The sequence below is a fragment of the Chrysochloris asiatica genome, unplaced genomic scaffold (assembly GCF_000296735.1).
Source record: "Chrysochloris asiatica unplaced genomic scaffold, ChrAsi1.0 scaffold00045, whole genome shotgun sequence".
NCBI lineage: Eukaryota > Metazoa > Chordata > Mammalia > Afrosoricida > Chrysochloridae > Chrysochloris > Chrysochloris asiatica.
In genome coordinates, this window is record NW_006408563.1 from 10,130,297 (window position 1) to 10,143,821 (window position 13,525).

Genomic DNA, 13,525 nt, shown 5'->3' on the forward strand with positions numbered 1-13,525 from the left:
GCGGAACAGCTGGTAGTTTCGAACCGCTGACCTTAAGGTTCGCAGCCCAATTCGTAACCACTACACTACCAGAGCTCCTTATACTATCTTTTATTTCCCAAGTTCCTTATTGAGGAACATTTGTATTTTCATTTTTTTGCATCAGAAATCAAGAAAATTCACCTTTGTATCTGTCTCTTTATGTATATCTGCTAGATATCTATAAGCTATATTTCTAGAGGCTTATACAGGTAGTATGTAAGAGTTCCCATTTTTCTGTATGTCAACCAATGTTGATTTAATTTCGATTAAAACATTTTTTTTTTTTTTTGCCAGTCTAGTTTCATGTTAATTTGTGGGTTGTGTCTTTACTTAAATCTTTTTCTGCTTCAAAGTTGTAAATATATTCACCAGTTTTTTTTAATGAAGTTTAGTACTTTTTAATTTTATGTCAGGTGAGAGATAGAGAATGAATTATGTACTTCTAGATTTTTCCAAAAACTGAGTAGTCTTTTTCTCCACTGATACGTAATTTGGGGTCATCTAAGTAAGTGGGCTAATGCGCCAGACTTCAAAGTCGTTTGAACTGCAAGGTCGGTGGTTCAAGCTCATCAGCTGCTCCTTGGAAACCCTATACAGGGTCGCTATGGGTCGGAATCAACTCAATGGCACTTAACAACAAATAAATTTTAAAAAATGATGGCCACTTCTGGGTTAAATCTCTGACCATGAAATAGAGCAGTATTGTGTCAGAGCTGAACTGAAAATATAGCTTCATCTTGGTGAGATTGGTCTCAACAGCAGCTACCACATCACTAGTGTAGCTCCTTCAAGTTCTGATATAGTCCTCTGTTGTGATCTCTTGTTTCCTTTTTCAAATGTTTTATTTGAGATGTTGTTAAGTACCTTGGAGTTGGTTCCAACTCATAGTGATCCTGTATAGGGTTTCCAAGGAGTGGCTGGTGAATTTGAATAGCCGACCTTGTGGTTCAAATTGACCTTGCTGTCTAGTGCTTTATCTCACAGTGCTGCCACACCAGGATATGTATTGTTAAAAAGACACCTTTGTGCAAGGCAATGGGATACAAATAGTAAGTTTTTAACTTAAGTTTTATGGCTTTTTCCTTTCCCCTAAATGTATGTTGCATTTTCTCTTTCAGAATCCTTGAAAAATGGCTCTGCTGCAGATAGTGGAAATAAAGTTTATTCTTTTCAAAACAGGAAACACTCTGAAAAGATGACTAAACTAGGTATGTTGCTTTTCTTATTTCGGTAATCACTGTTTACCTTCTTTAAGAAGGTATGAGGAATCCTGGTGGCACTGTGGCTTAAGCATTAGGCTATTAATGTGAAGGTCAATGGTTTGAACCCACCAGCTGCTCTGTGGAAGAAAAATATGAGGCCTTCTGCTTCCATAATGATTTACAACCTCATACCCTAGGAGCAGTTCCTACAGGGAACTACTCTGTCCTACAGGGTCACTGTGAGTTGGAATAGACTTAGCAGCACTGTTAAGAAGATATACTTAAGACTAGCCCTGCGTCCCATCTTGCTGAGTGTCTGCCCTTTGCTGCCTGGCCAAGATTCTAACAGTCCTCACCAAAATGCCATCTCACATGGAACATGCCATGAAAATGATGATGTTCACATTTCACAAATTTGCTGGTGATAAATGCTACTTAACGAAAGAGAACCTGAGGGTTCTTATGGAAAAGGAGTTCCCTGGATTTTTGGAAAACCAAAAAGACCCCCTGGCCATGAACAAAATAATGAAGGACCTGAGCCAGTGTCGAGATGGCACAGTGAGCTTCCAGAATTTTCTTTTGCTCATTGCTGGACTCACCAATTCCTGCAGCGACTATTTTGTAGTACACATGAAGCAGAAGGGAAAGAAGTAGAAGTAGGCAGAATCAAGGAAATCACTCCCACCCTGATAAGAGTTATCCCAAAGAATGTAGGCAGAATTGAGGAAATCACTCCCACCCTGATAAGAGTTATCCCAAAGAGCTGCTTAAGGGATCTACCCCACAGCTTTCCTCTGTGTAAAGATCAGGACCCTTTAAAATGTGTACAAGTAAAATCCAACTTCCATTTGACAAGTAGAGAAAGAAAAGTCAGTTCAACACCAGGTAACCTTTTTTCCCCCTTATTTCTGTTAAGTCTTGTTTTTTTAAGTTTTTATTGTGAGTGATAGTTTACATGGGAGAACGTTGGCTTTACACTCATTGTTGCATTGCAATGATTATTATCTCCTCTGTTCATCATCACTCAACAGTATTTGCTTCTATTTCCTCTGTTTTTTTTGTGTGTGTGTGTGTGTAGGTGGGGGGGTGGTGAACACAGAAACACTCAGGTATATATAATAATTTAAACAACGAAAGGGCACATTCTGCAAGCCTGCCTCCTGGCTGCCAGCATACATCCTTTTTTCTTTCCATGAGTCTAGAGTCTTCAGCTGTTCCCTTTCTCCGTGTCCTCATCTCTGCCTCCATCTCAGGTGTCACTGCTTCTCTGGATAGGGCCCCACATTCTGCTCATGCTCTTCTCCCTTGTTGGTCCTAGGGTCCTCTGTTCCTGGACTGTAAGATTAACTACTCCCCCATATTTGTTACAAAACTTCTACCTTTACAGTTCGGACAGTCTCAATTAGTCATGATAACAATTATTCACTGTTGAATTATAAAAATCTTATCCCCATCTCCTTTCACCAGACCCATCTAGACAAGATGAAAACTATTCAGTGGGGATTCTACCTTCCCCCGCACACTCTTAAACTAAACTCCCTCTTGAAAACTTGTAAGCCAGTCACTTTGTGCCTTTATTACCACCTTAGTTTAGGAAGCCAAACCAGATAAGCTTTTGATTTTTATATTGTTTGCATCCTCTTGCTCTCAATAAAAATTCCTTTTTTAATACCTTAAAATATACATGTATATATATATACTTAACCAATCACTTCTAAAAACATATTTTAGCTAGCTAGGTACCTACTGCCATTAAGTTCATTCCAACTGATAACGACCCTATATAGGGTTTCCAAGACTGTAAACCTTTATGGGAACAATTAGTTTCATCATTCACCTGCAGAGCAGCAGGTGGGTTTGAACCACCAACCTTGCAGTTAGCAGCCCAACACTTAGCCCAAAGTGACACCAAGGCTCCTTCATATTGACTAAGAACGTTTATTTAATGATGATTACATATAATTAGGCTAACCAATATTTAGGGCTAGACAGACCCTGAAGAATTGGAAGGCTTTGTAAAATCAGAAAATGAATTGTATACATAGAAAATATTGAACTGGCAAATGTTTTTGTTATTTATTTATATTATCACAGTAAAAATAGACACAGAGCAAGAACCAAAGACTTGGCCTTAGGAATTCCTGCAGGTAGATTGCTGGGGAAGATGAGAACAGTGAAGGAGCAATGGACTGACTACCAGTTGTTGTTAAATGCTGCCGAGTTGATTCCAACTCACAGCTGGAAGGTTTGAACCACAAATTGACCTTGTGGTCCAGTGCAGTATAATAGTATTGTATCACATGCTTTTAACTTATATACAAATTCAACTATATCGCCTCTATTTTAAAAAGGAAAGGCAGGAGACAATTTAAATATAATGTGCTCCTTTCTACTCAGTTAAGTGATGTCCCACTGCGAGTGTTAATTTGGGAGATATAAATCTGTGTCCTCACTTGGGCTTCCTTCCTACATGCCTTTCACATTGTCAATATCTTAAATGTTGTATTTAAATTCGCTGCTAAATACAGACTGTTTCATCTGATACTCAGATATGTATGCACACCCACACAGCCAAGGGCAACTCAAAAGTATTGCTGCTCGTGCTCCAGTTCATGCATGCACAGGTTTACGGACTTCCCATCATGTCACCATTCTCTCCACCCATATTATTTCATCACCATTAATTTAGGATCTCTACCGCTTAAAGTTCTCATAAGTGCTTTAGATTAACTGCCATCAGTTTCAGTTTACACTCATATAGCTAAATGAGTGCTATGCTCAAGTATAGCGCTGTAGGATAAACACTGGACTGCTAACCAAAAGGTCAGTGATTCAAACCTACCAGCTACTCTTCAGAAACCCTATTGTATAGGGCAGCAGTGAGTGGAACCAACTCAGTGGCACTTAACAACAACAGCAACAAATGCTCAAGACAAACATTCTTTAATTCAGCTAAATTGTTGCATAGTTTAACGATGATTCATGGGATAGTTTCTGTTCAAATTTTAAAACTTATTTGGGATGATTAGATTGAGGCATTCCTGCAGACTTAGTAAATCCTGTAAATCTAGGTTCCCGATGAGTGTGAAGTTCTATTCCACAGAATGCAGAAGTACTCTTCATTAATATGGGTAGGTTTCATTGTCAGATTACCCAGTAAGCAAGGTAAGCACAGGCTATTTGTGCAACCTTACTAATCTGTGGTGAACAGTTAGACATTTTTTCATTACCTCAAAGACTACTTGTAGGTATGGCTAGCATCTGTCTGTTGTCCAACCCCACAGAACCTTTTCTACAGAATAAAAGCTCTTTTCAAATTTACGGTCCCTAATAGGGATAGCCAGCAAATAGGTAAGCATGGGCTTACATATGCTTACTTACTAGTCTGTAGTGAATATGAATAGTCTCATGTCATTGATTTAGTAAAACGTATGAAGTTGTTCACCACAGGTTAGTAAGCCCGTGCTTACCTTATTTGTTGGGTAATGTGCTCCTGGTATGTTTGTTAATCTTTCTGATAAAAATGGCAGGCAGTTTTGTAAAAGCACTTATATAAGTGAAATTAGGCTATTTATCTGCTATTGTACATGAAATGTTTATTATTATTATTTTTTTTACTTTGTCTATTTATAGCTTCAGAACTAGCAAAAACACCAAGAAAAAATGTTCAATGTAATTTGAAGGAAGATCCTGAAATAACAATAAACACGCCTCAAAGTAGCAAGGGTAAGACTTTATCTCAGTTCTTTGAGAGAGTTTTTAAGTTGCAGAATGTTATTTATTTTACTTGTGTTAGTAAATGTTTATATATTCTTCTCTGTAAATTCATTTAACAAAATGCAGTTAATACTTCAATTTGTTTACCTTAGTGTATCTGTAATCAGCAGTCAATAAAAGAGGAAATTATCTGCTAAATGAATTGACAGGACCAACTACAAAAATTTAGTGTCATTGTCATTTGCTTGAGTTAGCTGGATGTTCATGAAAGATTCCAACTAAATTAAATAGTACTTTTTAATAATCAACAAAGAAAAAGCCTTCATTTTTTTCTAATTACTTTAATATTATAAAAATACAAGAAGTAGCTGTCACTAATGCAAATAATCATGAAATTAAAATGAAAATTCCACCTTGAGTGAAGATGTTAGCTGGGAATTTAATAATACATAGCTTCCTATGTGTGGTGCTACAGGATAATGCACTGGACTGCAAAGTCGGTTTGAACCACAGGGTCAGCAGTTCAAATTCACCAGCTGCTCCTTAGAAACCCTATACAGGGTCACTGTGAGTCAGAACCAATTTGACGGCATTTACCAACAGCACAGTAACAACATTCTGTGTAGGAAGGATCCCTGATAGTATAATGCATTATGAACTGGGTTGTTAACTGAATGGTTAGTAGTTCGAATTTACTAGTTGCCCCGTGGCAGAAAGATGAGGTTTTCAGTTCCTGTGAAGAGTTAGAGCCTCAGAAACCCTATACAGGGTCTATATCAGTCTGAACCGACTCTGGCACACAACCACCGCTACCATTCCCACCTCTGTGCAGAAGCTACAACTTTGCTTTTAATGAAAGTTGTGTTAAGTGCCATTGAGTCGGTTCCAACCCATAGTGACCCTGAATAGGGTTTCCAAGGAGCAGCTGGTGAGCTTGAACCGTCAGCCTTGCAGTTTAAATGGCTTTGCAGTCTGTGCATTAACCCACAGCATCAGAGCAGAACTCCTTAATGAAAGTAAACCATTGCTAACCATGAAGTACTTGTAGTAAGTCATGAATTTTTGTTTCATTCTTTAGGGCATTCTGCTTCAGACAAAGTTCAGCTAAAGGTAAGCAATTGACTAAGAACAAAAATCTAAATGTTGCAAAGTAAGACATGATAAAAAAAAAATAACCATTTCATCTCTTAATATATATATAGTGCTTTATAATTGGCTCCATAGGGTAACTTCTGGACTGACAACCACAAGGTCAGTAGTTTGAGCTCATTAGCTGCTCTGCAGGAGAAAGATGAGGCTCTCAGTTTCTGCAAATATTTAAAGCCTTGGAAACCCTATACGGGTTGCTATGAGTTGGAACCTACTCACGGCACTTCACAAAAACAGTAACATTGTATAATTGTAAGAGAATAAAAATCATTTTTATAACTGAATAAAAATATAGTCTATTGTTTTTGAAGTTGTAGCTCAGAATCATTAGTGTATCTTGTTGACTACCAAAAGACCTCCAAAAAACCTTTTGCTCAAAGTTACGTTTATTAGACCTACTGTAATAAGGAACACCATCACCATGACAGAATATTAGTGTAGTACCTCAGAAGAGGGTGTTCAGGGGAAGATATGTATAGGATTCGGGATCTGGGTTCAGGTAACATAAGGAAGGTCTTTTAAGATGGGGAACTGATGTGGCAAAGTTCATGATACCTGAACTGAGTCTTCATAAATAAGCCAGTTATTTGCCTTGGTGAGTTGCCTGTTACCCTGATGTGAGAAAGCGTTACCCAAATGAGTGAACTGTTCAGTTAGATAAGCTAGTTTGCAGAAATTTCCTGTAGTAAACACTCAAGTTGTTTATTATCTGACAGCCTATTTTCTTGAACAAGGAATTTTCTGAAACAAATTGTTGTTTGGACACAGGTGCCTTCACTAAGCTATGTGGGTGCAGGTTGTCTCAGTCTTGAAATCAGTTTAGTAGGACATGACCTGCATTAAAAAAATAATAAAATAGAGCAAAATGAAATCTTCTGTTGAAGTATTTTTTTCATCTTAATTTGTTTCAGTTATATATACACATATGTTACTGGGTCAAGATAGCAAAATATATATATTTAAAAAAATGAGAATCTTGATTTAAAACATTAGACATTTCAAATCAAAATTTATTGACATTTGTAACTAGTACCAACAGTTTATCACAAGAAAACAGACTTAAGATTTTTTGCCCTATGTTCTTGTGGCCAAAAAAAAAAGAAAGAAACCATGATACTTTTTAGTGATATTAAAAATTAACATGTGTACAGCAGTGGGTGTTTTAATGTACTAGAAACCTAATGGTATTAAAGTATTCTGTGAGGAAGAAAAACACAGGAAGACAATTTTTAATTTTTTGTATAAAATATTTTAAAACTAAAATGTAAGAAAGTAAAAAGTATAAGTTCCTGTTTCTCTACTTCACAGAATATATTTTAACACCAGTAAATTTTAAGACCAGTCATTAATTTTCTATGTCATTATTGACTAACTTTTTTTTTTAACAGAGCAGTGACGAAAGTAAATATCTTTCAGCAGCACCTAGTGGTCTAAGGAAAAGATTAATAAGTATGTATTTCTTTATACATTTTTTTTTTTTTATGCTAAGTTATGATAAGAGCTAATATCTAAATAAGGAGCAATAGTGATTGAGTATTCAACTTTTAGAGTTAGGCTGCATGGTTTTATATCTTAAGCCTAACCCTTGCTAGGGTCTCTCTATGCCTCAATTTTATCATTTATAAAATGGGACTATTAACTGTATTCACCTCATAGTTGTTATGGGAATTGAAATAAGGAATGTTAAAATGTTTATTGTAGTGCTTGACTTTCATATGCTTAAGAAGTATTAACTATTATGATGTTTTATTATTAATAACTACTGTTATAACTACCTATTGCTGCTTGTTTTCATGGGAGAAAAGCTATGTTCATCTTCTCAAACTATAAATTCTTAAGATTAATAACAGTGTCTTTTTAATTATAGTACTTAGCAGACTGACTTCAACATTATAGTCCATGAACATTGAATTGTGTTAAGATATCTCTCCAATAAAATGATATGCTTTTTAGCTTGATTTGAAATAGTTTGGAGGTAGTTCTCTTGATTTATTTAGAAATTTTATAATGAAATAATAGTAAATATTCATATGTATACTGAATGCTATGCAAAGCCAAGTAAACTCACAGAACCCTGCATTCTAGAAAATTAAAAATGATTTTATATTTTAAAATCTTCACCTTTGTTGTTGTTGTTGTTAAGTGCCGTCAAGTCTATACCATCTCATAGCAACCCTGTATAAGTTTTCAGAGGAGCAGCTGGTGAACTTAAACCACCAACCTTGGAGTCCAGTGCATTAACCCACAGGACCATACCAGGACTCCATCTTTAGCTTTAGAGCCAGTAAATATTTGACCTTTATTTTTCAGAAAGATGTTAACCCCTTTCTTGGGGCTTTGAACACTGACAATAGTATTAGCTAACGTTTTCAAATCTAGTGAAACTTTGGGGCTTCTCACGTCAGTGCTTTCCTTTCAAGGTATGGATTACATAGAGCTGTTAACCCTATGTTTTTTTATCAGCATAAAATTGGTATTCCTAAATGATTGGACATGTGAAGCAATAAAAGGTTACTATGAGGAAACGTCAAAAAGTTCATGGAAAAATTAATTCTGCTATAGTGTAATTCCATTTTACCATGAACTTTTTGAAACCCCCTCATATATGAAGTATTTATTATTATTTTATGTCTGATATGCACTATAGGCTAAAAGAATAATCCTTTTTAAAAAGAAGGTAAACTTTTTCTCCATTACCAGTCACCACTAAGCAAATGTTCCTATATGTCAGATATATTGTTATTGCTGTAGGATATATTTGTTGTAATGTACCATCGAGTCGGTACTGACTCATAGCAACCTGATGTACAACAGAACAAACACTTACCAGTCTTAACGCCAGTCTCATAATCATGGCTATACGTGAGCCCATTGTTGCTGCTACTGTACAAATCCATCTTATTGGGGATCTTCCTCTTTTTCCCTGACCCTCCATTTACCAAAGTGATGTCTTTCTCCAAGGACTGGTTCCCCCTGATAATATGTCTAAAGTGTGAGAGATGTAGTCTCACCATCCTGACTTCTAATGAGCATCTGACTGGACTTCTTCCAACACAGATTTATTTGTCCTTCCGGCAGTCCATGGAACTGTTAATATTCTACTCTAACACCATAAATACATAAGTATCAAGTATTTGTTATTAACAGTTATAATGTTTGATAGTATATTTATTTATACCTTGTGCTAGAGCCTCTAAGTTTGTCCCTGTTTTTTCAATGATGATTTTTATAGTTCTTGGTTTTACATTTAGGTCTTTAATCCATGTTGAGTTTGTTTTTGTATATGGTGTGAGATATGGTTCTGTTTAATTTCCTACAAATGAATTTCCAGTTTTGCCAGCACCATTTATTGAAGAGAGCATCTCTTCCCCATTTAATGTGTTTTGGCCCTTTGACAAAGATCAGTTGGATGGGTTACTTCTAGGTTCTCAGTTGTGTTCCATTGATCTATGGGTCTTTCATTGTACCAGGCTGTTTTGACTACTATGACTGTGTAGTGATCAGGGAGTGTTTTCCTTCTTAAGCAATGCTTTGCTTATCTAAAGTCTCTTTCTTTTACTTATAAAGTTCATGATCATTTTTTTTAATCTCTTTAAAGAATGATGTTGGAATCTGGATTTGGGATTGCAGTATACCTACAGATTGTCTTGGGTAATTGTCGGGGACCTGCCTCGACATAGGGGTTCGGTTCACGAGGAGGAGATACCTGACGGCGATAAATATATAGCAAGAATACACAGAAAGAGACAAAGAGAGAGACAATGAGGCACCCCAAAGCCAGGGTGGATACATCACTGGTGGGCAGGCTTGGGAGTACAGGCATCGTGGCCTCTGCAGGCAGCAACTCACTGCCTTGCAATCTTTACTGCATGCCTTCCATCTTGTAATGCACTGCAGTCTTTACTGCAAGCCTTCCAACCCGTAATGCACACCTGGGGAGGCCCGGGCCTGTTTTATTTAGGGGAGGAGCTTCACACCAAGCTGGGAGGGACTTAGGCAAGGTACAGCTAATATCAGTACTTTTCCAGACATTCAGGTAACTTTACATCGTACTTCGCTGGTTTGAATCCCAGGCCAGCAACTTGGATTCTCAGGCCCAATTAACATATCTGTAGCCCCTGAGCTCAGGTGGGGGAAGGTGAGAGGTAAGGACAAAATCTTGGGCCGAGTCCCGCTGTTTCGGCTTCCTGAGCCAGGTCTGCAGGAGCTGTACCTGGAAAAGGATTAGGGAGGATGGGTTCTTTGTCTATAGAACAAAGAACCGAGAAGTAGCTAAGATATTTTTAGTTAATCCTTTTGGAGAAAGGCTTGACCTTGCAACTTTTAATCTTAGGCTTTAGGAAAATATCACATTTATATGTGGATTATCAAGAGCTCCGTGTATTAAATTAATACATGTAACAATATTAAGATAAAAAACAATTTGCCATTAACTGCCAGTGGCCTCATTTGTTACACTCGGGCCTATAGGGCCTCGAACCTCTGACCAGTCTTACATGGTCCGCAACAGGTAATATTGACATTTTCACAATGTTAAGTCTTGCTATCCATGAGCATGGTATATTCTTCCATTTTTATAAATCTCTTTTGGTTTCTTTTAGAAGTTTTTTGTAGTTTTCTTTATATAGGTCTTTTGTTTCTCTGGTTGGATTTATTCCTTAGTATTTCATTTTTTGGATGGCTATTGTAATGGACCAGCTGCTCCACAGAAACCCTAGACAGGGTTGGAACCGACTCAACGGCACTTCTCAACAGCAACAATTGTAATGGACACACCTCAAAAACCCTATACATGGCTGCAATATGTCAGAACCCATAATAACAACAATGATTGTTAATGATATTTTCCTAATTTCCTTTTCAGAGCTGTGTTTTTTAGTTTAGAGGACTCCAACTAATTTTTATATATTGATCTTGTACCTATTCACTTTTCTGAATCTTTCAGTGAATTCCAATAATTTTCTTGCTGAGTCTTTGGGATTTTTATGTATAGGATCATATCATCTGCAAATAGAGAGAATTTTACATCTTTGTCAGTTTGTTGTTGTTAGGTGCCATCAAGTCAGTAACAGCCCATAGCGACCTTATGCACAACAGAAGAAAACACTAACCGGTCTTTAGCCAGCCTCACAATTATTGCTACATTTATACCCATTGCTTCTGCTGCTGTGCCAATCCATCTCATTGGGGGTCTTCCTTTTTCTCTATTTTACCAAACATGATATCCTTTTCTACGGACTGGTCCCTCCTGATAATATTTCCAAAGAATAAGAGATGAAGTCTAGCCATCCTGGCTTCCAGGGATCATTCTTGCTGTACTTCTTCCAACACAGATCTATTTGTTATTTTGACAGTCCTTGGTATTCTTAATATTCTCCTCCAGCACCACCATAGCTTAAATGCATCAATTCCTCTACAGTCTTCCTTATTCATTGTCCAGCTTTCACATGCATATGAGGTTATTGAAAATATTAGAGCTTGGGTCAGCCATACCTTAGTCTACAAACAGACATCTTTGCTCTTGAACGCTTTAAAGAGGTCTTGTGCAGCTTATGTACGTAATGTTTGATTTCTTGACTGCTGCTTCTCTGAGTGTTGATCAGGCAAAATGACGTCTTTGACAACTTCAATCTTTTCTCCATTTATATGGATGTTGTTTATTGGTCCAGTGGTAAAGATTTTTGTTTTTTGGTGAGGAGGTGCAACCCATACCAAATGCTGTGGTCTTTGATCTTTATCAGTAAGTATTTAATTCCTCTTCACTTTCAGCAAGCAAGGTTGTATCATCTACATGTCGCAGGTTGTTAATGAGTCTTCCTCCAATCTTGATGCCACGATGTGCTTCATATAATCCAGCCTTTTGGATTATTTGCTCAGCATACAGATTGAATTCTGGGTGGTGTTGTCATATATGTCAGTCTCTGATGTTGTCTGCTGTTGTTATTTCTAGTCCAAAGGACTACCGTTAGTATTTTCTGTAGTTGACTTAAGTTTTTTTAAAAAAATCTTTTAATTTCTGTGTATCTGGAAATGATGTAATTTTGCTGTCATATTTGAGGGACAGTTTTCCTAATTACATGATTCTTGATTGGCAGTGTTTTTCTTTCAGGCTTTTATGTATATTTCTCCATTGCCTACTTGCCTGCATGGTTTCTGCTGAGAAATCAGAGCTTAATCTTACTGGTTTTCTTTTGTGGATAACATTTCATTTTTCATGATTCCCGCCTTGTCTTTGATTTTGGAATTTGACTACGATATGCCTTAGTAATTTTCTTTTGGGGTCATTTTTGTTTGGAGTTTGTTCAGCTATCTTTCTAATTGTTCTTCTAGCTCACTAGTATTGAGAGATTTATTTCTTTATGCTCACCAATTCTGGCTTCCATTGACTCAAATCTAGTCTTTTGCCCTTTCAATGTATTGCCCATTTCTGATATCTTAGTATTAATCTTCTGGATTTCTATTTGTAAGTTTTATATTGTCTCCAATCATTTATTCTATTTGATTGTTTATATAGTGCTTTTCTGAATTTTTCATTGTTTTCCTTGACCTTTCTATCAATCATTTGAAGGTACATAAAATACCATTCTTCTGAATTATTTTTCAGGTAGTTCCATTACCTCCTTTTCATCAATAACATTTTAAAGCTCTTCCTCTTGGTCATTTATTTAAGCTACTCTGTCTTGTTTCTTCATGTGAACCAAAATTATCTGCTACTTTCAAGGAATTGTGTTGCTTTTGTATTAAGTTGTATTTTTATTAAGTTGATGAATGTATGTTGGTATATTCTTAGGCACATATCACCTGCCTCCTGGTGCGTGTGATCAGGAGATGAACTTGTGCTCTGTTCTCTGTTCACTGATCGTGCAGTTCAATTCAGAGTGGATTTGGCTGATGTGATTGTTGTCAGTGGTCCAGTGTATAGTAACTGATTTTGATTGCAGCCCAATTTGTGGAGTTGTAGAGGGTATGGCTGTGGCTGACTGTATAGCCTCATTTGCTGGCTCCTATCAGGTACTGTGTTGATGGCACCCAACAACAACAACAATATCAGGTGAGACAAAAAGAGAAAACACACACACAAGAGAGACAGAAAAGAAACCAGCAATCAACAGCAAAAAATAAAATAGTAAGAAGAAAAAGCTGGCAACAGCTTTCTCTCATCACTAAGTAGTATGACTCTGTGCCACCTACTTGCCTCTTGCCTTCACAGCTGCCTGAGATGGTCTTACTGCACCTGGCTGATGCAAATGGGTAACTGGCCTTTTTTTCCCCCTCTACCCCTATGTCTGTCCAGCTGCTTCTCTTAGTAAGAGCTAGTTTAGCTTAGGCCAGACCAGGGCAGACTGCAGAATTGGAATAGGGCCCACCCCAAGGAGCTATTGAGCTTCGGCTCCTCATTCCTTCACTGAGGCTCATAACCTCAGTGTATTGAGCAC

At 37.1% G+C, this 13,525-nt stretch overlaps 2 protein-coding genes across 2 annotated transcripts in view; both read left to right on the top strand.

The window, feature by feature from the left end:
* ORC2 (origin recognition complex, subunit 2) overlaps positions 1–13,525 on the top strand; it is a 69,159-nt gene that overhangs the window by 9,667 nt on the left and 45,967 nt on the right. Inside the window, exons 4-7 of the mRNA XM_006861990.1 lie at positions 1,140–1,229; positions 4,857–4,949; positions 6,019–6,050; positions 7,478–7,538. Of these exons, the coding sequence (XP_006862052.1) occupies positions 1,140–1,229; positions 4,857–4,949; positions 6,019–6,050; positions 7,478–7,538 (276 nt within the window). The remainder of the gene's footprint in view (positions 1–1,139; positions 1,230–4,856; positions 4,950–6,018; positions 6,051–7,477; positions 7,539–13,525) is intronic.
* On the top strand, positions 1,584–1,877 carry LOC102842346 (protein S100-A10-like). The gene has a single exon (XM_006861989.1). The coding sequence runs from the start codon at positions 1,584–1,586 to the stop codon at positions 1,875–1,877; it is 294 nt and encodes a 97-aa protein (XP_006862051.1).

What these genes read in the sequence shown, in the direction of transcription:
- LOC102842346 (XM_006861989.1), top strand. Translation starts at nt 1,584, where the DNA reads ATGCCATCTCACATGGAACATGCCATGAAAATGATGATGTTCACATTT.